At 45.4% G+C, this 22,036-nt stretch overlaps 1 protein-coding gene across 1 annotated transcript in view; it reads right to left on the reverse strand.

Moving 5' to 3' along the window:
• Positions 1–220: 220 nt before the first annotated feature.
• The window catches only part of chodl (chondrolectin), a 28,196-nt gene continuing 6,380 nt past the window's right edge, over positions 221–22,036 (reverse strand). The window contains exons 2-7 of the mRNA XM_052015284.1: positions 20,614–20,932; positions 16,338–16,495; positions 10,437–10,484; positions 5,264–5,356; positions 2,376–2,487; positions 221–651 (exon numbers count right to left, since the gene is read on the reverse strand). Of these exons, the coding sequence (XP_051871244.1) occupies positions 567–651; positions 2,376–2,487; positions 5,264–5,356; positions 10,437–10,484; positions 16,338–16,495; positions 20,614–20,932 (815 nt within the window). The 3' untranslated portion in view covers positions 221–566. The remainder of the gene's footprint in view (positions 652–2,375; positions 2,488–5,263; positions 5,357–10,436; positions 10,485–16,337; positions 16,496–20,613; positions 20,933–22,036) is intronic.

Consider the following 22,036-nt stretch of genomic DNA (forward strand, 5'->3'; position numbering starts at 1 on the left):
GTCACTGTTGTCTCTTGTGTGGCAGGCCATGACAACATCTTCACCAGGCATTTGATGTTGAAATAATGACAAGGCATAGGTGCTCTTTCTAAAGCCATTCATTGCCGTGCATTTGGAACGCGTTTCTTGCCCCATTCCACACCCCCACCATCCCCACAAATGCCCTTCATGTAAACTTCTCAGACAACTGAAGGGCATGTGCTCTGCCGTAACCGTCAGTCCTGAACTTGGGTCAGCCCCCAGTCTCCTTCGCCTGCGCAATATGTATACAAAAGCTATGAGTTGTCGGTGCTGTCTGCCTACTCCCAGTGGCACGGGCTCAGTGACCATATCGCTTTCATCGTTTCCTGAATCTATTCCTGAATTCAAAAAAAAAAGAACATCAAAAGGAAGGAAGGAGATGTTTCTGTCCATTTTCTTCGGAGGGCTGGTTGATTGCTCCTTGCTCCCCGTTACAAGCTTGGTTTGGCATCCTCTGGGAGCTTGTCGGATGGTTTGGGATTGGCTGAATGGTATGATGGTCACTCCTCGCCTCCATCCAATGGCCGAGTCCAGCCTGCGTGATCCTAGACATCAGCCTGGTTCTCCTTCTTTGGGGCCGGGGATATCCAGAGAGTCGACTCATTGGGGCTGGTCTTCGATCGGTCTTTACTGGAAACAATGAGAAGCAGCAAAGCCTTCATTAGTCGATTACAGATGTTGAGCTTACGAGTTTATAGAGTCTACTTCTACATATGTACTGTTAAAAGTGTCCTGACTGGTTGTATCATGGTCTGGTACGGCAATTCAAATGCACAGGAACGCAAGAAGTTGCAGAGAGTGGGGACCCTGTCCAATACAACACAGGCACATCCCTCCCCACCATTGGTAGTATCTACATGAGGCGCTACCTCAAGGAGGCAACATCCATCAAAGATCCCCACCATCCAAGCCATGCCATCTTCTCGCAGCTACCATTGGGTAGGAGGTACAGAAGCCTGAAGTCTCACACCACCAGGTTCAAGTACAGCTACTTCCCTTCAACCATTCAGTTCCTGAACCAACCGGCACAACCCTAATCTAGAGTTTAGCAACACTATGATCACTTTGCACTACAATGGATTTTTTTTGTTCTAATTGTGTTCTTTCTTGTAAAAATTGTGTATAATTTATGTTTAGTTTGTTTTTCTTGTGAATGCTGCTTATATGACACAATGTGCCTGTGATGCTGCTGCAAGTAAGTTTTTCATTGCACCTGTGCACACGTGGACTTGTGCGTGACGACATTAAACTCAACTTTGACTTTGAGTCATAGAGTTGTATAACACAGAAACAGGCCCTTCGGCCCATCACATCCCTACTGACCTTTTTGCCCATCTACACTTATCCCAAGTGCCCGCATTAGGACCATATACTTTTATGCCTTGCCTTGTTAAGTACCCGTCTAAATGTCTCTTAAACATGGTGATCGTACCTGATCTGATTCCGCCACCTCTGTTGCAACATGTTCCAGATTATCAACCACTTTGTAAAAACTTAGCCCTCAGATCCCCTTTGAAAACTCCTCCCTCTCAGCTTAAATCTGTGACCTCTTGTTTCTGATACCCCTACCAATGTAACAAGATTATGACTACCCAACATATACCTCTTATAATTCAATATACTGTACTTCTCTCACAGAGTCATACAACATGGAAATAGGCCCTTCAACCTACTTGTTCATGCCGACCCAGATGTCTATACGAGCTAGTCCCATTTGCCTGCATTTGGCCCATATCCCTCTAAAACCTTCCTACCCATGTACCTGTCAAAATGTCTTTTAAACATTGTAATCTGGCAGCTCGTTTGATATACCCACCACCCTCTGTGTGAAGAAGATCACCCCTCAGCCTTCTTTGCTCCAGGGAAAACAATATAATTCATAGTTCCTTGCTTTTCATCTCCCTCCCTTCTTGAACAAGGGAACTACATTTTCCAATCCACTGGTACCCTTCCAGAACTCAGTGAGTTTTGCAAAACTTCAACCAACAGCTCCACTACCTATGTTGCCACTTGCTTTGAAACCATTGGGGTAGGCCCGTTAGCATTTGGACTACCTTGTCCCTTGTGATAGGAATTATCACAAGTTCTTCCATGCTATTTGAATCGAGACCATCTGTAATCTTTGGGATATTAGCAGTGTCTTCCAACACGGACTGATGGAAAATATTGGTTTCCTGCTTTTTGTTTCCCTCAGCCGATATCCTCCCAGAAGTCAGTGACTTTCGACAAAACCTCAACCACCATCTCTGCAGCTCCTTCTTTCAAAACCCTCGGAAGGAAGCCATTGGGTCCTGGCGACTTGTCTGCGTGTAAGCTTTGAGTATTTCCCCCCCCTCTCCCCGAATCCAACACACCTCATATACCTCCGGTTCAGCATCTGGATGCAGCAGGTTGCCATGGCAACGACCAGCAACAACAGCAGGGGGATTGTGGGAATGATGACATACACCACATTGGGCATTATCCCTGGAAAACAAGAGCACTACGTCAAGAACTTCCTTTGGACTAGTGCAATCGAGTTGCCCCATTTTCTCTCACCACCCCCACCCACCCTATCTCCATTGATGCTACTGACCACTGCTGGGAGAACGTCCGAAAGTCATCATCAAACTGATTTGAAATTCAGCTTTCACCTGGTGAGCTTGGAGAGAATTTGCTCACCTGCAGAGAACGGGTGACTCCGGGCTGGTCTTAAAATAAAAACAGAATATGCTGGAGTAGCGTCATCAGTAGACAGGGTGGTGAAGGCGGCTGGTGACACGCTGGCCTTCATCAGACAGGGCACTGAGTACAGAAGTTGGGATGTTATGTTGCAGTTTTACAAGACGCTGGTTTGGCCACGTTTGGAATACTGTCTACGGTTTTGGTCACCCTGCTATAGGAAAGACGTCATTAAGCTGGAGAGAGTGCAGAAAAGATTTACGAGGATGTTGCCGGGACTCGAGGAACTGAGTTATGGAGAGAAGTTGAGCGGGCTAGGACTTTATTCACTGGTGCATAGTAGAATGAGGGGTGATCTCAAAGAGGTGTATAAGATCATGAGGGGCATAGACAGGGTCAATGTGCACAGTCTTTTCCCAGGGTTGGGGAATTAATAACTAGAGGGCACAGGTTTAGGGAGAGAGGGGAGAGATTTAATAGTAACCTGATGGGTAACATTTTCACCCAGAGGGTGGTCCACATATGGAATGAGGAAGTGGTTGAAGGCAGGTACAAAAACAACATTTAAAAGGCACTTGGTCAGGTCCATGGATGTGAAAGGTCCAGAGGGATATGGGTCAAACGCAGGCAAATGGGACTAGCTTAGATGGGCATCTTGATCGGCTTGGACCAGTTGGGCTGGAGGGCCTGTTTCCATGCTGTATGACTCTGTGACAGCTGGAGAGAGGAACAGAGTTAATGTTCCAGGTCAACAAGCCCCTTCACTAGTACTGGCAAAGAAAGGAAGCAACTCTCTTGGAGGTTGCAGGGATGGTTAGGGGGGTGGGGCGGAGAGGGGGCGGAGATGGAGAGGACAAAGGGAATATCTCTGGGTTTCTGTGGTGATAAGCTTCTGATGAAGCCATCTAATTGATAGATTCATGAGGGAAATTAGAGACACTGAGTAAAGGCAGTGAAGTGCAGAGTTGTAAGAAATGCAGCAGATCAGAAAGCCACAACTAATGCTGGTTCTGATGAAGAACCTTCAGCCTGAATCATTATCTCACAGATGCTGCCTCAGCGGCCAAGTATTTTCTGGTTTTATTTCAAATTCCCAGCATCTGCAGGTTTTTTCTTTGATCTTTTTTCTCTCTCTCCCCAGACCTGATCCTGAGACAGAGAGATGGATAGACTGGCCAGTAGTTAGACAGTAATTAGGGACCAGACCCTCAAAGACTCCCCCTTCTTTCTCACCAACACACTTGAGACCAATAGTACCCCTAGCCAGTCCAGACTCCGAGAAAGCAAGTTGGACCAGAGCTGGGATTGATCCTTCCTGATTTATGTGGCAAGAGTTCCACACAGGACAAGGCAAACAGCAAGGAATCTCTTCAGAAAACCAGTCCAAAGCTTAATTAAACCCCAAACCCAGAATGGCTGAGATTCAGTAAAGCTATTTACATTAAACAGAAGAAGGTGGCCCTGGAATAAATAAACTTCAAATGACAGTAAACTAAGTGAGGACTTGAGATCAGTTTATCACCAAATCCAGTAGCAGAAGATGGATCCATTGCCCACTTAAATGGGGGCATATTCTGACGCCATTCTAGTGTGTAGAATGGTTGATTATCATCAACCACACCCACCTACACACCAAACCCTCATCACATTCCATTCCTCACCTGAATTTTGTTTTAACCAGAGAAGTATGAGCTGTCCATTGGTGACAGGACGGACGCCAACAGTTGGGACCAAGGTTGAAGTGACAACCAATTGAGGACAGTTCAGCCTTCAAGCTGAGATTGAAATAAAGATCCTGATGAATGTTGTACTCCCCTATCAATATAGCACCTTCTTTGCTTGCATTCTCACTTCTGAATGAGGAGGTTTAAATGCTACTCCAGAGATTGTGCACTGTAATCTAGGCTGAGGGTTGTAGACTCAGCCAGCTCCATCACGGGCACAACCCTCCCCACCATCAAGGACATCTTCAAGAGATGGTGCCTTAAGAAGGTGGCATCCATCACTAAGGACCCTCAACATCCGGGACGTGCCCTCTTCTCGTTACTACCATCGGGGAGGAGGTACAGCAGCCTCAAGACCCGCACTCAACAATTCAGAAACAGCTTCTTCCCCTGCATCATCTGATTTCTGAACGGTCCCTGAACCCATGAACACTACCTTGTTATTCCTTCTTTTTGTACTATTTATTTATTTTATAGTAACTGTACTGCTGCTCAAAACAACAAAAGTCAGTGATAATAAATCTGATTCTGATACTCCAGTGGAGAACTGAGGGAGTGTTGCATCCTCAGTGATGGCATATTTTGCTTAAGCCAAAAAGCTCTGTCCACTTTAGTGATGGTAATTCAAAAGAGTAGTTACTCAAGATATTGACCTGGCCAATATTTACTCTTCAGTACCACAGGAAGAGAATATTCAGTTACCATTATATAGCTACCTACTGTGTGCCAACTTATTCCAACATTACAACAGTATCCATGCTTCAAGAGGAACTTCATTGTCTATGAGGCATGCAGCACTATAGAAATGCAAGTCCCATTGACAGTTAAGCTCAAGAGAGAGAGAAAAAAATAATTACCTGATGACTCCGTCACAACCACTCGCTGGCCATCAGCTGAATTACTGGGAGCATGAACTTTGACTTCTGGCCCAACGGAGACATTTTCTGAAACTGGTCAAGATAAGAATCATGCAAGCTTTCATTTCACTCATCAGTTCCAAGCAAAAACTCCTAATAACCTAAGAGCAATCTCTTAAAATCAGCTCAGGTCACTGCCTTACACATTCATAAGAGCATTAAAGAGAAAGTTTACAGGTAGATTGGTTGTACAGGTATTAAGGAATGGGGAAGAGAGCCACTTAGCAGGATCCAATCAGGTAAGGAAGAATTTAAGGGTGAGGAGAGTCATCAGTCCCTCATTGGACATGTGAAATCATGTGATGGAGCCTCTAGGAATATATTTAGAGTTGGAAACACCCTAGTTAGGGACTTGACTTTCTGAGTGTATTGTCTGCAGTGGAGACTCCAGATGTTTGTGTTTCCCAGATCAGAGATGAGTGTGCACAGTAATGTAGGTTGAGGGACTGAAGCAGCACTGTACTACTGAAGATGTCACCCTTCTGATGTAACTGAGGCCACATCTGCTAATGTAGGAAAACCTAAAGTGTCCTGTGTCATGGGTGCAGTGGTGGTAGTTAAATTACTGGACTGATAATTGAGAGGATTGGACTAACAGTCTTCAGATTTAAGTTCAAATCCTGTCACTTCACCTGTGGAATTTAAATCCAGTGAAGTTTTCAAGAAAAAAATAGTCTCAGTAATCATGACCAAAAAAAAACTACTAGATTGTTTTGAAATCCCAATTTCCTCACTAATGTTCTTTGGGGAAGGAAATCTGCCATCCTTGCCTGACCTGGTCTATATGTAACTCCAGTCCCACCCCATGAGGCTAACACTGAATTGGCTGAGCAAACCACTCAGCTGTAAGGAGCTCACCATCTCTTCAAGGGCAATTAGGAATGGTCAATAAATGCTGGCCTTGATGGCAATGCCTAGATCCTTAAAGATGAACCAATAACAGCAGTTCTGATGAAGGATCTTTGGCCTGAGATAATTCTCCCTCTTTGAATGCTGCCTGACCTGCTGAGTGTTTCCAGCATTTTCTAATATTTATATATATTTTACAGATGAATAAGGAGTTGTGATATCCTGGCCAATGCTCTTCCTTCAACAAACATTAAGCAGATCATCTGGCCATTACAATGTTTACACAGAGTTGGTTAGAAGGCTGTGGTTTATCATTGATTTATATAGATGACAAATACCGGAATACAGAATAAGATTTCAACATTTGCCAATGATTGAAGAGTTTGCCTTGGTAAGAGAATATTAGCTATGAGGAGAGGTTAAACAAAATTGGATTGTTTTCTCTGGAGTGTCAGGGGCTGAGGGGAGACCTGATAAAAGTACATGAAATTGTGAGAGGCACAGACAGGGTAAACAGTCTTTTACCGAGGGTGGAAATGTCAAATGCTAGAGGGCATAGCTTTAAGGCATGAGGGGGAAAGTTTAAAGGAGATTTGCAAGGGAAGATTTTTTTTTACCCAGAGAGTGGCAGATGCCTGGAATGTGCTGCTAGGGAAGTGTCAAAGTCAAGCTTATGCACAAGTACATGCGTAGCACAGGTACAATGAAAAATTTACCTGCAGCAGCACCACAGGCACATTGCATCAGATAAGCAGCATTCACAAGAAAAACATTAATTAAACATAAATGATACACAATTTTTAACAAGAAAGAACACAAAAACAGAGACACTTTGCTGGCAGCTCATAGCAACATAATTTCATACTCAAGTGGTGGAAGCAGATACGACAGCAATGCGAAGAGTCATTTATACAGAGGCATGAAGAGGCAGGGAACTGAGGGATACACACCATGTGCAGTTTAAATTGGCATCATGGGTCAGCCTGTCCCTGTGCTGTACTGTACCATGTTCTGTACTTGTACCCAGCTTGGTGGTATGGAAAAAAAACATGAAAATGATAACAGTTGACTGCAAAAGGAGACGGATAGGCTGGTAGAGTGGGCAGTCATGTGGAAAGTGGAACTTAATATAGAGAAGTGTGAGGTGATGCATTTTGGCAGAAAGTATTGTGGGACACCATATAAATTTCTAAAGAGTGTGTAGGAACTAGGGGGATACAGGAGTTTAGGTGCAGAGATCTTTGAAACCAGCAGTACATGTTGAGCAAGTAATTAGCAAAGAAAATGGACCTTGGTCTTCATAAATAGAGGTATTGAGTGCAAATACAGAGTTATACTGAACTCTTATAAAACACCTCGCACCTTATTGCACTGCACTTTCTCTGTAGCTGTGACACTTTACTCTGTACTATTATTGTTTTTACCTGTACTACATCAATGCACTCTGTACTGACTCAATGTAACTGCACTGTGTAATGAATTGACCTGTATGGTCGGTTTGTAAGATAAGCTTTTCACTGTACCTCGGTACGAGTGACAATAATAAACCAATACGAGTTAGACCACAATTAGAATATTGTGGCCATCTCTGGTCACCAGACTTTAGGGAAGATCTGAAGGTGCCTGAGTGTGTTCGGAGGGGATTTACCAGAATGGTCCCAGGGATGAGGGATTTTAGCCACGAGGTTGCAGTGGAGATGGGGTTTGTCTTCCTTGGAGCAAAAATAGTTCAAGAGAAGCTTTAACAAAGGTGCCCGTGACTGGTTTAGATAAGGTTGACAAAGAACCACTGTTCCAGTTAGCTGGTGATACAAGGATCAGGAAATGCAGATTGAAGATTTAAAACAAGTAACACAGGGCAGTTGTGGGGAAAAATATTTTTACAAAGAAGGTGTGAGTGACCTGGTACTTGTGGAAGTGGAGATGATTGATGGTTTCATTGAGTCACAAACCACAGAAATAGGCTCTTCAGCCCATCAAGTCAATGCCAACCATTGAGTAATCATGTATTCTAATCCCCTTTACCAGTATTTGGTTCATAGCTTTCTATATCTTGGAGATTTAAATACCTTGCTATACGTTGGACAGAACAGGGCATGGGGTCAATTGAGTTGGTCTACAAAGAGCCAGCATAGATTTGATGTATGGAATGGCCAGCTTCTTGGTTGCAACAACTCAATGATTTGGTTGCTTCTGGGAACATACTGCGTGAAAAGTAACTTCTGTGTTTCCTACATCTTCAACTACACCTCAAAGAGAGTTTCATTGGGATATCATGAAAGGTGCTACCTAATAAGGGGTAAACCATTTAAGACTGAGATGGGAAGAACCTGCGGAATTCACCAACATAGAAAGCAGTTGAAGCCAAATCATTATATTTCAGAAGGAGTCAGATATGGTTTTTAGATCTAGAGGGATCATGAGATATAGAGAGATTCATCGAGATTCCAGAATCTGCAGTCCTTTGTTTCTCTAGATAGGTATAGAGAGAAAGCAGGAACAGGGGACTGAACTTAGATGATCAGTTGTGGCCGTATTGAATGGTGCTCCCATTTTGTTACATTTCTACAAATCCAGATCTTCTTTTCAAACTAAGAGGCTTTTGGAGGGGCAGTTCTGAGTCAGCCACATTACTGTGCGTAGGTCAGGACTTATGTGTTCAGGTGAGGGACAGGCAATTGATTTTTCCTCTGAAAGACATTATTTAGTTGGATATTTGGGACAATTCAATCAGTAACACCTGTTTAATATTTTTCTTTTCAAATTTAATTCAGACGTTCAAACAGCTACAGTCTTATTCAATCTCACTGGACTGTCAGTCCAGTACTGTGGTCACTACACCTCCACACTGTTCCTGTCCTGATGTTTCCTGCTGGACAGATCATCTGCTTGCATCTGTACCATATTCAAACTCAGCCACCCAGACGGGCTTCCTACACACATCAACCTTCAAAGGGCTTAAAAACACTTAGCACCCGAGGGCTGGCCGTGGTTGCCCTGACTCCTTTAGAACCATTTCCTTTCGACATGGGTCACTGACATTGCAGGGGCTACTAGGTTTGACAGTGGGCAAAACGGAGCAGGGTTAGGTCATGATGTCACTAGTTCAACACTGTAGTAAGAATCCTGAAATGTCAGCCAGAGAGCGCAAGGAACAATCGCTGGGATCAAATGTGTGTGTGCGCGGGGAAAGTGTGACCTGGGTGCTAGGTAACCAAGGTATTGTCTCTGCAGACATGAGCCTGCTAGGCCCGAGGCAATGGTCATGTGATGGGTCAACCAGGACAAAGGATGGACCCAGGTAGGGGTGGAGAGAAGTGACCAGGGTATAAAAGAGTGAGCTCTCTTGGATTGGGGCTCACGACAGGTTAGGTCACGACTGACACTGTGGACCAATTGGAACAGGGCGCTGCAGTTAAACGAGCTCAGGTGCGCTCCCGAGATAAGTATCACTTGTTGTAACTTAGCAATAAAGTGTGCTGTGTGCAGCATTGCGTGTGCAAGGTGTATTTCTATCGGATCTGCGAACAATCCTGCTTAACTTTGGCACAGCAAATACCATGGCCAGGACCCTGTCTTCCATCTACTTTCCCCAAGATCCAGATGTATGGCACAATAATCACGGCACAGATGCAGGACTGTCACAGGGTGTATAACAATCATAAGAGTCATGGAGAGATACAGCACGGAAACAGGCCCTTCAGCCCACTGAATCCACACCATAACCACCCATTTAAACTAATCCTACATTAATCCCGTCTTTTTCATTTTCCCCACATTCCCATCAACTCCCCCCCCCCCAATTCTACCACTTACCGACACATTAGAGGCAATTTACAGTGGTCAATTAACCTGCCAGCCCACATGTCTTTGGGATATATGAATGATAGAGAAATGGGGGGCTATGTGGGAGGGAAGGGTTAGATAGATCTTAGAGCAGGATAAAATGTCGGCACAACATTGTGGGCTGAAGGGCCTGTACTGTGCTGTAATGTTCCATGTTCTATGTGGGAGGAAACCGGAGCATCTGGGGGAAACCCACAGTCACACGGAGAACGTGCAAACTCCACACAGACAGGACCCAAGGACAGGGTTGAACGCGGGTCTCTGGCGCTGTGAGGCAGCAGCTCTAACCACCTGTGCCACTGTGGTGACCAAACAAACCCTGGACTGAGCATCATAGGTGTATAACAACCCCAGCACTGACTGAGGACTGCCTATCACACAGTATATTGTAATGAAATTGTACGGTTAGTTTGCTTACCGTAACCTAAATCCGAGTGGTCCACTAGTTCATTTGTTACTGTGCTTCCTGTCATCAGAGAAAGAATATGATGAATATCTCATATTTATAATTATTTTAATGCACGGTAGTGTAGCGGTTAGCGTGACGCTATTACAGCGCCAGTGATCCAGGTTCAATTCCCGCAGCTGTCAGTGAGGAGTTTGTACGTTCTTCCCGTGACTGCGTGGGTTTCCTCTGGGTGCTCCGGCTTCCTCCCACATTCCAAAGGGTTAGGAAGTTGTGGGCATGCTATGTTGGTGCCGGAAGCGTGGCGACGCTTGCGGGCTGCCCGCAGAACACTATGCAAAGATGCATTTCACTGTGTGTTTCGATGTACATGTGACTAATAAAGAAATCTTATCTTAATGCAGAAAAGTAACCTGAGACAGTTTACACAAGTATCATCAAACAAAATTTGACTAAACATATACCAACATTTCATTAATTGCTTCATAATACAGGGATAACAAATACCAGTTTTCACTAAGAAACCTATCTTGAGAGATAACTATCTCGGGATTGGAAAGGTTTAGAAGGTTATGGGCCAAACGCTGGCAAATGGGACTTGCTTAGGTGGGCATCTTGGTCAGTATGGACCAGTTAGGCTGAAGGGCCTGTTTCTGAGCTATATGACCCTATAACCTTCAAATGTTTCTCCAGTTGAAGCTCAATCGGCACTGAGAACAGATTGTGACCTTGTGAAAATGGGCTAATCTGTTGTCATAGAGCACAGAAACAGGCCCTTCAGCCCACCAGCTCTGTGCTGACCAAGTTGTCTGCTGCGCTGCTAGGAATAGGTCTATGGGGAAGGTGAGGATGGAGAGAGTCAACTGGTCCCCATCTTTCGGCAGTAAGCCAGGGGCATCTGTGGAGAGGATCTTTCCATTAGTACGGTTTAAGACCTGAGGGTATAGCTTCAGAATTAAAAGACGTCCCTTTAAAACTGAGATGAGGAGGAATTTCTTCAGCCAGAGGGTGGTGAATTTGTGCAATTTGTTGCCACGTAGGGTTGTGGAGGCCAAGTCATCGGGTGTAGTTAAGGCAGAGATTGATAGGTTCTTGACTGGTAAAGGGTTACAGGGAGAAGGTGGGAGAATGGGGTTGAGAAAAGAAATCAGCCTTGATTGAATGGTGGAGCAGACTCGATGGGCTGAATGGTCCAATTGTGCTCCTATATTGACTTCAGGAAAGGAGGCGGTGTATATGCACCTGTCTACATCAATGGTGCTGAGGTCGAGAGGGTTGAGAGCTTCAAGTTCCTGGGAGTGAACATCACCAACAGCCTGTCCTGGTCCAACCACGTAGATGCCACAGCCAAGAAAGCTCAGCAGTGTCTCTACTTCCTCAGGAGGCTAAAGAAATTTGGCATGTCCCTTTTGACACTCACCAACTTTTATCGATGCACCACAGAAAGCATCCTATCTGGATGCATCACAACTTGGTATGGCAACTGTTCTGCCCAGGACTGCAAGAAACTGCAGAGAGTTGTGGACACAGCCCAGTGCATCACGGAAACGAGACTCCCCTCCATGGACTCTCTCTATACCTCTCACTGCCTTGGTGAAGCAGCCAGCATAATCAAAGACCCCACCCACTGGGTTATTCTCTCTTTTTCTCCTCTCCCATCAGGCAGAAGATACAGGAGCCTGAGGGCACATACCACCAGGCTCAAGGACAGCTTCTATCCCACTGTGATAAGACTATTGAACAGCTCCCTTATATGATGAGATGGACTCTTGACCTCACAATCTACCTTGTTGTGACCTTGCACCTTATTGTCTACCTGCAATGCACATCTCTGTAGCTGTGACACTTTACTCTGTACTCTGTTATTGTTTTTTTACCTGTACTACCTCAATGCACTCTGTACCAACTCAATGTATCTGCACTGTGTAATGAATTGATCTGTATGAACGGTATGCAAAACAAGTTTTTCACTGTACCTCGGTACAAGTGACAATAATAAACCAATTCCAGTACCAATGCTCTTATGGCATGCAATCCTTGCTGCCCATATCTAGTTACATAACAATCCCACAAAACGTTGCTGAAATTCATACCTGTTCATACCTGGCTATGACAATCCTACCCTGCATTATTCAATACTAATCATGGACGAGTCATTTCACCTCTGCATAATGGAGTCACAAGAGGGTTTCGACCCAAACCGTTGAGAATTCCTTTCCTCCCACAGCTGCTGCTCAATCTGCTGAGTTCCTTCAGCAGATTGTTCGTTACCTCTGTATAACATGACATGAGCAAACTCACATCTTAGAGTGAACCTCTCTGTTAGTGTGATTGACAGGAAAGAGGGCAGTGTCCTACGGTATCAATGCTTCACCAGCTGGGATATTGTGCGTGATTGGAGAGGCAGGTCACAAATGGGTTCCACTTCATTTTCCTGATGCTCCACTAACATGAAGAGACTGGGGGTAGCACCTTTGCAGCACAGAGGTTGCCAGACAGTGTAAAAATTCAAAATTATAAAAGGTTTTGACAGAACAAGGAAGGAGATGAGTTTCCAGTGGCAGAGATTGGTGACAAGTGGGTGCTGAAATCAGATAATTGCCAAAAAAAAACCTCAATGACCATGATGTGAACTTTCTTTGACACAGTGAATTAAGGCTGGTGGAAGGAAATTCAGCCCCCACACCAGCCATCAGAAGCAGGCAGCTCTGTGGAAGCATTCTCACCCTCTGCTGCTCTGATGCTGGTGTCCTGCCTCATTCAAACTCCACAAGCTAGCTCTTCATATTCACATCCACAAATGTATCCCAGCAACATTCTGCAGCAGATGTTTTCCAGATATGCCCTATGCCCACCAATCTGAACTAAACAAGTGGTTTTCCAAAAATTATGTGGGATTTTCAAATGCCATGAATCTCATCCATTGCAGGAGAAGCAATAACCAGAGACCATAGGTAGATAATCGTCAGAACCAAGGGAGGAGAATTATTTTCATGTAGAGAGTAGTTGTAGTCTGTGACATGATGCTTTAAAGAGTGTTCAACAGGAACTTTCAAAAAGAAACTGGATAAATATTTGATCAGGAAGGATTGGTTGGATTAAGGAGCAAGAGAAGGGGAACGGCATTAATTGGAGATCTCTTCCAAAGAACCGACATGAGAATGATGGGCTGAAAGGCCTCCTCTAGTGGCATCTGATGATGCCAGGGAAGTGGTGGAAGCAGTTGCATTTAGACAGGCACATGAAGAGGCAGGGAATGGGAGGATATAGACCAAATGCAGGCAGAGATTCTGTTTAAGTTGGCATCTTGGGCTCAAGGGCCTGTTCCTGCTGTTCTATGTTCAAAAGCTGGTCCACAAACCAATTAGCAATTTATTTAAATCATGCCCAGGGCTAATAATAATTATGATTGTATTTGGGATAAACCAGTGCGTGAGTTGTATTATTTCTATACCAATAATTATGAGGGATAACAAACTGCCCATTCATGGCCTGGAGTCATACAGCCCAGTAGAGCGTTCCATGTTCCAACCATCCAGTGGGTGGGAAAATGTCTTCATTAGATCCACAATAAACCTTTTAACCAATGCCAACTAATCTTAGACACCTCTGCTATGGGGAACAGTCTCCTGCTACCTACTCTGTCTATCCGTCTCATAATGTTGTTCACCTCTATCAGGTCCCCTGTCTCCACCCCAAGGAAAGCAAACCCAGCCCATCCAGTATGTCCTCATAGCTGAAGAGGGCAGGTGAAGAATAAGGCCAAATAATTGAGACACCTGTCAGGTCTTCCCAGTCGAGCAGTTGCTAGGAAGACCACATCATTCCAGGAGTGCACCACCACAAGTGTCCCCAGGATATCATGGTCCCAGTTCCTACACAATGCCCCAAAGGAAGTGTCAAATGGAAGATGACATCACCTCATGCATCCCTGATGTGGGAATCACATTGTAGTTGCCATATTCACAAGATCACAAGATCACAAGACAAGGGAGCAGAAGCAGGCCATTCGGCCCAGCGAGTCTGCTCCAAGGAAAGGGAAAATAGAAATGAGAAATGGGGAATGGGGGAAAAAAAACCTATTCTAGTCCCAATTTCCGGCCTTATCCCCATATCCCTTGATATCCTGACTATTTAGATATCTATCTATCTCCTCCTTGAACGCCCCCACTGATCTGGCCTCCACTGCTGTACGTGGCAAGGAGTTCCACAAATTCACCACCCTCTGGCTAAAGAAATTTTTCCTCATCTCTGTTTTGAAACTGTACCCTCTAATTCTAAGATTGTGCCCTCTGGTCCTGGACTCACCCACCAAGGGAAACAGCCTAGCCACATCTACTCTGTCCTTTCCTATCAATATTTTAAATGTCGCTATGAGGTCCCCTCTCATTCTTCTGCACTCCAGTGAATACAGTCCAAGAGCCGACAAACGTTCCTCATACGTAAGCCCTTTCATTCCTGGAATCATCCTCGTAAATCTCCTCTGAACCCTCTCCAATGTCAGCACATCCTTCCTAAGATGTGGGGCCCAAAACTGCGCACAATATTCCAAATGAGGCCTCACTAGTGCCCCGTAGAGCCTCATCAACACTTCCTTACTTTTATACACTATACCTCTTGAAATGAATGCCAACATAGCATTCGCTTTCTTTACCACCGATCCGACCTGGTGGTTAACCTTTAAGGTATCCTGCATGAGTACCCCCAAGTCCCTTTGTACTTCCGTGCTTTGAATTTTCTCTCCTCCTAGATAATAATCTGCCCACTTATTTCTGCTTCCAAAGTGTACAACTGCACATTTCTCAACATTGAATCTCATCTGCCATTTTCTTGCCCATTCTCCTAAACTGTCTAGGTCCCTCTGCAACCTTCCTATCTCTTCAATACTTCCTACTCCTCCATCTATCTTGGTGTCATCTGCAAACTTAGCCACAAAACCATTTATTCCATTATCCAAATCGTTAATGTACAAGGTAAAAAGGAGCGGTCCCAACACCGACCCCTGCGGCACACCACTTGTAACCGGTAACCAACCAGAACGAGATCCTTTTATTTCCACTCTTTGCTTCCTGCCAACCAGCCAATGCTCCACCCATTCTGTTATCCTACCCGTAATTCCATGACCTCTCATCTTATTAATCAGTCTCTTGTGAGGCACCTTATCAAAGGCCTTTTGAAAGTCTAAATACACAACATCTACCGCCTCTCCCTTATCCACCCTACCTGTGATTTCTTCAAAAAACTCCAATAGGTTGGTCAGGCAGGATCTTCCCTTCACAAAACCATGTTGGCTAGGACCTATCTCCCCTTGCACCTCTAGGTATTCTGTAACCCCATCCTTGAGGATAGATTCCAATAATTTTCCCACCACTGACGTCAGACTAATAGGTCTGTAATTTCCTTTATGCTGCCTCCCACCTTTCTTATACAACGGAACTACATTTGCGACCCTCCAGTCCTCCGGAACCATGCCGGAATCTATCGATTTCTGGAAAATTATCGCCAATGCCTCCGCTATCTCTAAAGCCACCTCCTTCAGAACCTGGGGATGCACCTCATCCGGTCTGGGAGACTTATCAGTCTTTAGCCCATTTAGTTTTCCTAGCACCTTCTCCCTAGTAATCTTAACTGAACTCAGTTCCATTTCGTGAGACTCCTGACTAACCGGCACATTGCTGATGTCCTCCACAGTGAAGACCGATGCAAAATATTCATTCAATTCCTCTGCCATCTCTCTATCGTCCATTATAATAGCTCCTGCACCGTTATCAATTGGTCCTATATCAACCCTATATCAACACTTGCGGGCCGCCCCCAGAACACTCTACACAAAAGATTCATTTTCACTGCGTGTTTCAATGTGCATGTGACTTATAAAGATATCTTATCTTATCAGTTGGTGGCCGTACGCACCTGCCGCGTACTTGCAGATGAAGTTGTGCTTCATGTTACACCTGTCATCGTTCCACTGGTAGAGGTACGGTCCACCCAGGCCGGGCTGAGCGGTCAGCTGGTGGTACATCACCACGCACGCCTCACTGCCGCACGACGGCTCATCGGCGTACCAGTTCCTAGCGCAGCAACGAGGGAAGGAAGGAGATAAATCAAAAGTATATAACATCACGAGAGGCACAGGCAAAGTGGATAGAGTTGCTTTGCTCAGGGTGGAAATGTCAAATACTGGAGGGGATAGCTTTAAGGTGGGAGGGGGAAAGTTTAAAGGAGATTAACGAGGCAAGTTTTTTTTTACACAGAGAGTGGTGGGTGCCTGGAACGGGCTGCCAAGGGTGGTAGTGGAAGCAGGTACAATAGCAATATTTAAGAGCATTTAGACAGGTACATGAAGAGACAGGGAATGGAGGGATATAGACCATCTGCAAGCAGAGGGGATTAGTTTGGACTGGCATTGTGGGCTGAAGGGCCTGTCCCTGTGCTGTTCTATGTTCGAAGGCTGGTCCACACACCCATGAGGGATTTATTTCCGTAGTGCCCAGCTGTGTGGCATGGACGCACCGTTATCAGAATCCTTAACACATTCACATGAGTATCAAAGCCAGGACTCACAGCATGGAAACCTCAGGAGGGGCTCCTTCAACAACGAGTATTATCCATTCATGAGAACGGCACATGGCTACAGCAGGTAGTGCTGCTGTCTCAGAGCTCCAGGGACCCGGTTTCGATCCTGACCTCGGTGTGGAGGGCGACGGCAGGTAATAGACTCACCTCTCAGGTGTCCCAGTCCAGTGGTTGCTGGGTAGACTACATCGCTCTGGGAGTTTGCACCTTATCCCCGTGAGCCAATGGGTTTGGCCCGGGTGCTCCGGTTTCCTTCCACATCCCAAAGGGAAGTGGGTTGGTAGGTTATTTAGTCACCCACCCGGGTCATTCTCTCTTCTCTCCTCTTCCATCAGGTAGAAGATACAGGAGCCTGAGGGCACGTACCACCAGACTTAAGGACAGCTTCTACCCCACTGTGATAAGACTATTGAACAGTTCCATTACATGATGAGATGGACTATGACCTCACGATCTACCTTGTTGTGACCTTGCACCTTATTGCACTGCACTTCCTCTGTAGCTGTGACACTTTACTCTGTACTGTTATTATTTTTACCTGTACTACCTCAATGCACTCTGTACTAACTCAATGTAACTGCACTGTGTAATGAATTGACCTGTACGATCGGTATGCAAGACAAGTTTTTCGCTGTACCTCGGTACAAGTGACAATAATAAACCAACACCAATACTCCCAGTGTATTGTGGATGAGAGAATCGGCAAGTTTTTCGCTGTACCTCGGTACAAGTGACAATAATAAACCAATACCAATACTCCCAGTGTATTGTGGATGAGAGAATAGGGGTGGGGGTTGATGGGTGTGTGAGAGAGAACAGGTGACAGGGAAATAAGTGATGGAATGGGACTGATGGTATTTCTTTCAGAGCTGGCATAGACTCGATGGGCTGAATGGCCTCTTATGTCTTGAAGAAAATAGTAATAGGAAATATGCCATTACTGTTTGGGGAGCTCTCTGTGGCACGAACTGTCTGCCACACAACTCCACCAGTACAGCAAAGCCTACATTAGGTAATACTACACTGGCTGAAAAGCTCACCGGGACATCTTGAGCAGGGTGTGAAATACACGTTATTTGATCTGATTTTTTTTAAGTATATCTGTTTTTTGGGATGTGGGAATCACTGATGAGGCCACAATTTATTGTTCATCAAAAAATGTCCTGGAAAGGTGGTGGTAGCTGCCTAATTGAACCACTGTAGTCCGCCTGGTGAAGTTGCTCCCATGGTGCTATTGAGGAGGGTGTTCCAGGAATAAAAGCAACTATAATGTCGGAATAGCAATACATTTCCCCATCTGGATGGTATGTGAGTTGGAGGGGAATCTGCAGGGGGTGGTGGTACTCTGTATCAACTGATGGAAAGGGTGAGCAGCTTCAAGTTCCTGGGTGTCAACATCTCAGAGGATCTATCCTGGGCCCAACACATTGATGCAATCAGGAAGAAGGCACGCCAGCGGATCTACTTCATTAGGAGTTTGAGGAGATTTGCTATGTTACCAAAGACTCTTGCAAATTTCTACAGATGTACAGTGAAGAGCATTCTGACTGGGTGCATCACTGCCTGGTTTGGAGGCTCCGATGTGCAGGATCGAAAGAGGCTGCGGAGGGTTGTAGACTCAGCCAGCTCCATCACTGGCACAACCCTCCCCACCATTAAGGACATCTTCAAGAAGGCAGCATCCATCACTAAGGACCCTCACCACCTGGGACATGCCCTCTTCTCGTTACTACCATCAGGGAGGAGGTACAGGAGCCTGAAGACCCACACTCAACGATTCAGGAACAGCTTCTTCCCCTCCACCATCAGATTTCTGAACAGTCCATGAACACTGCCTTGTTATTCCTCTTTTGCATTATTTATTTATTTTTGTGACTTACTGTAATTTTTATGTCTTTTTGTCTTGCACTGTACTGCTGCTGCAAAACAACAAATTTCATGACATATGTCAGTGATAATAAACCTGATTCTGATTCTGAAGTACTGACTCCGCAAGATGGTTCCTTATATTTACCTCAGCAAATGTACCCCAGCAGCACCTCACTTGAATGCTTTCAAGCAATCTGCTGATTCCATCAATCATCCAATGAGGACCTATCCCAATACTAAATCCACATTAATTAAATGAAGGTGTCAAAAGTTTTGGGGGAAGTTTTCAAAGGGTGAATCTGATTGCAGGATGATCAATGAGAGGCCATGGGCCGACAGTTGACCAAAGAGCCAGGGGAGAAATTTTTAAGCAGGGAGTTGTAATCTGCAGCACAATACCAGAGAGGGCAATGGAAGTAGATTCAACAGCAACTTTCAAAGGAGAGCTGGATATTTGTAAAGGATAAAAATCGCAGGACTTAGTGTCAATAAGGTAGCTCCACAAATGAACTAGCACAGACGCAATGGGTATCTTGGAGGACACAGGAGGCCATCGGTCGAGTGGGTCTATGCTGGCTCCCAAGGGCACAATCCCATCAGTCCCATTGCACCTCTCCTTATTTCCTCGTAGCCCTGAGACATTCTGTCTCACACGTGCCTACCAACTTCTTCACACAGAGAGTACTCTGTACATGGAATGAGCTGCCAGAGGAAGTGGTTGAGGCAGGTACAATAACAACATTTAAAATTCCCTTGGACAGGCACGTGGATAGGCAAAGCTTAGAGGGATATGGGCCAAGTGTGGGCATATGGGGCTAGCTTGGATCTGCACCTTGGTTGGCATGGACCAGTTGGGCTGAAGGGCCTGCTTCTATGCTGTATCACTCTATGACTCTACTCTGTGACTCTAACTCCACTTTGATTCCTTTTGCCATTAACCTCAAGGATAATTTACATTAACTAAATAATCCGCCAGCGGGTCTCTGGAATGTGGGAGGAAACCGGAACACCCAGAGGATATCCACACAACCACAAGGAAAATGCACAATCTCCACACAGACAGCACCGGGGTCAGGATCAAACCTGGAGCTGTTAAGCACCATCTTGCCATTCTACCTGAAACGCCTCTTATTGTACAATGAAAGAAAATAGTCTTTCTCAGCCGCTGAGTGATTCAGGAGAGCGCCTTGAGGGTAGAATAGGCCAAGCATGATCGAGAAGGTTACTAGAGCCAGTTACTGCTGGAACTCTGAATTGGAATTGGTTTATTATTGTCACTTGTACCAAGGTACAGTGAAAAACTTGTCTTGCATACTCTCCGGTCAGGTCAATTCATTACAACACTGCATTGGGGTAGTACAAGGTAAAACAATACAGAATGCAGAATAAAGTGTAACGGCTGCAGAGAAAGTGCAGTGCAGGTAGACAATAAGGTGCAAGGTCATAACGAGGTAGATTGTGAGGTCGAGTCCATCTTATCGTACTAGGGAACTGTTCAATGGTCTTATAACAGTGGGATAGAAGCTGCCCTTGAGCCTGGTGGTACGTGCTCTCAGGCTTTTGTATCTTCTGCCCAATGGGAGGGGGGAGAAGAGAGAATGTCTGGGGTGGGAGGGGGTCTTAGAATATGTTGGCTGCTTTACTGAGACAACAAGAAGTATAGACAGGAGTATAGAATCAGGCAGTAATGAGGGAGAGATATATAACCAGTGTTTAAGCCTTTCTTCAGAACCTCTGCCTTTACCTGAACTTTGCTGGGCTGCCGTCCGTCCACTCGTAGAGATCGGGACACCCGCTGAAGGTGCTGTGGGTCTGTCCCTCCCCGCCGCGCCTCAGGCCGATCCAGAAATCTCCATCCGAGAGGCCAGAGCCCGACTTGGTCAGGTCCTGCAGGAGGTTCTCGATCAGTTTCTGCTCGTCGGGGGACCTGATGCTGAGCAGGGCTCCCCGGTCCATCTCGCACGCCTGGCTCGCCTCCTCAAAGCCGATGCGTCTGCTCAGGTCCTGGAAGTAGGCAATCTTGTAGCAGGGACGCTCTGAGCCCCCGTAGCAGATCGTCTGACCTGTGGGACAATCAATTTGCACAATCTGAGCCTCAAAGCAAGTGAAGGTACCAATGTACCTCCTGTGATGTCAATGTACCTCTTGTGGTGTTGACGTAAAATCATTAGAACCACACTTCAAAACCACCCTCCCACTCATCATAGGGTAGACGTGGAGAGGATGTTTCCTCCTGGGAGAAAACAGAACTGGGGGTCACCTTTTCACAAGAATGATTCCAGTAATGAAATGTATGAGGAGCATTTGATGTCTCTGGGCTTGTACTCAATGGAGTTCAGAAGGATGAGGGGGGATCTCATTGAAACCTACTGGATACTGAAAGGCCTGGATAGAGTGGAGGTGGAGAGGTTGTTTCCATTAGGAGGAGAGTCTAAGATCTGAGGACACAACCTCAGAATAAAGGGACATCCCTTTAGAACTGAGATGAGGAGGAATTTCTTCAACCAGAGGGTGACGAATCTGTGGAATTCATTGCCTCAGAGGGCTGTGGAGGCCAAGTCATTGGGTGTATTTAAGGCAGAGATTGATAGGTTCTTGATTGGGAAGGGGGTTAAGGGTTGAAGTTAGAAGGCGGGAGAATGGGGTTGAAAATAAATCAGCCACGATTGAATGGCAGAGCAGACTCGATGGGCCAAATGGCTTAATTCTGCTCCTATGTCTTATGGTCTAATAAGGAATCGCCCACTTAAGGCAGTGATGAGGTTTCCTTGCACAGGATCATGAACCTTTAGAACTCTCTTCCTCAAAGAGCAGTGGAAGCAAAGTCATTCAATGTTTCTAAAGGGGAAGGGGACAGACTCTTGATAAGCAAGAGGGCGAAAGGTTACCGGGAGTAGGCAGGAATGCAGTTACAGTTGGATCAGCCATGATCTGATTAAGTGGCTGAGCAGGCTTCAAGGTTTGAGTGGCCTGCTCTTACTTCTAATTTGTACGTTCGCATGTAGTCCAAGATCCTATCCTCCTCTGGCTTGAATATACTTGGTATCTGACCATCTATAGCCCCCTGAGGGATAACACTCCAAAGATTCACAGCATGTTAAGTTACAACATTTCTCCCCACCTCAATCGCATGTGGGCAGTGGCACAAAGAGGAATGAAAGATGTGT

The sequence above is a fragment of the Pristis pectinata genome, chromosome 4 (assembly GCF_009764475.1).
Source record: "Pristis pectinata isolate sPriPec2 chromosome 4, sPriPec2.1.pri, whole genome shotgun sequence".
In the NCBI taxonomy this organism is placed as follows: Eukaryota; Metazoa; Chordata; class Chondrichthyes; order Rhinopristiformes; family Pristidae; genus Pristis; species Pristis pectinata.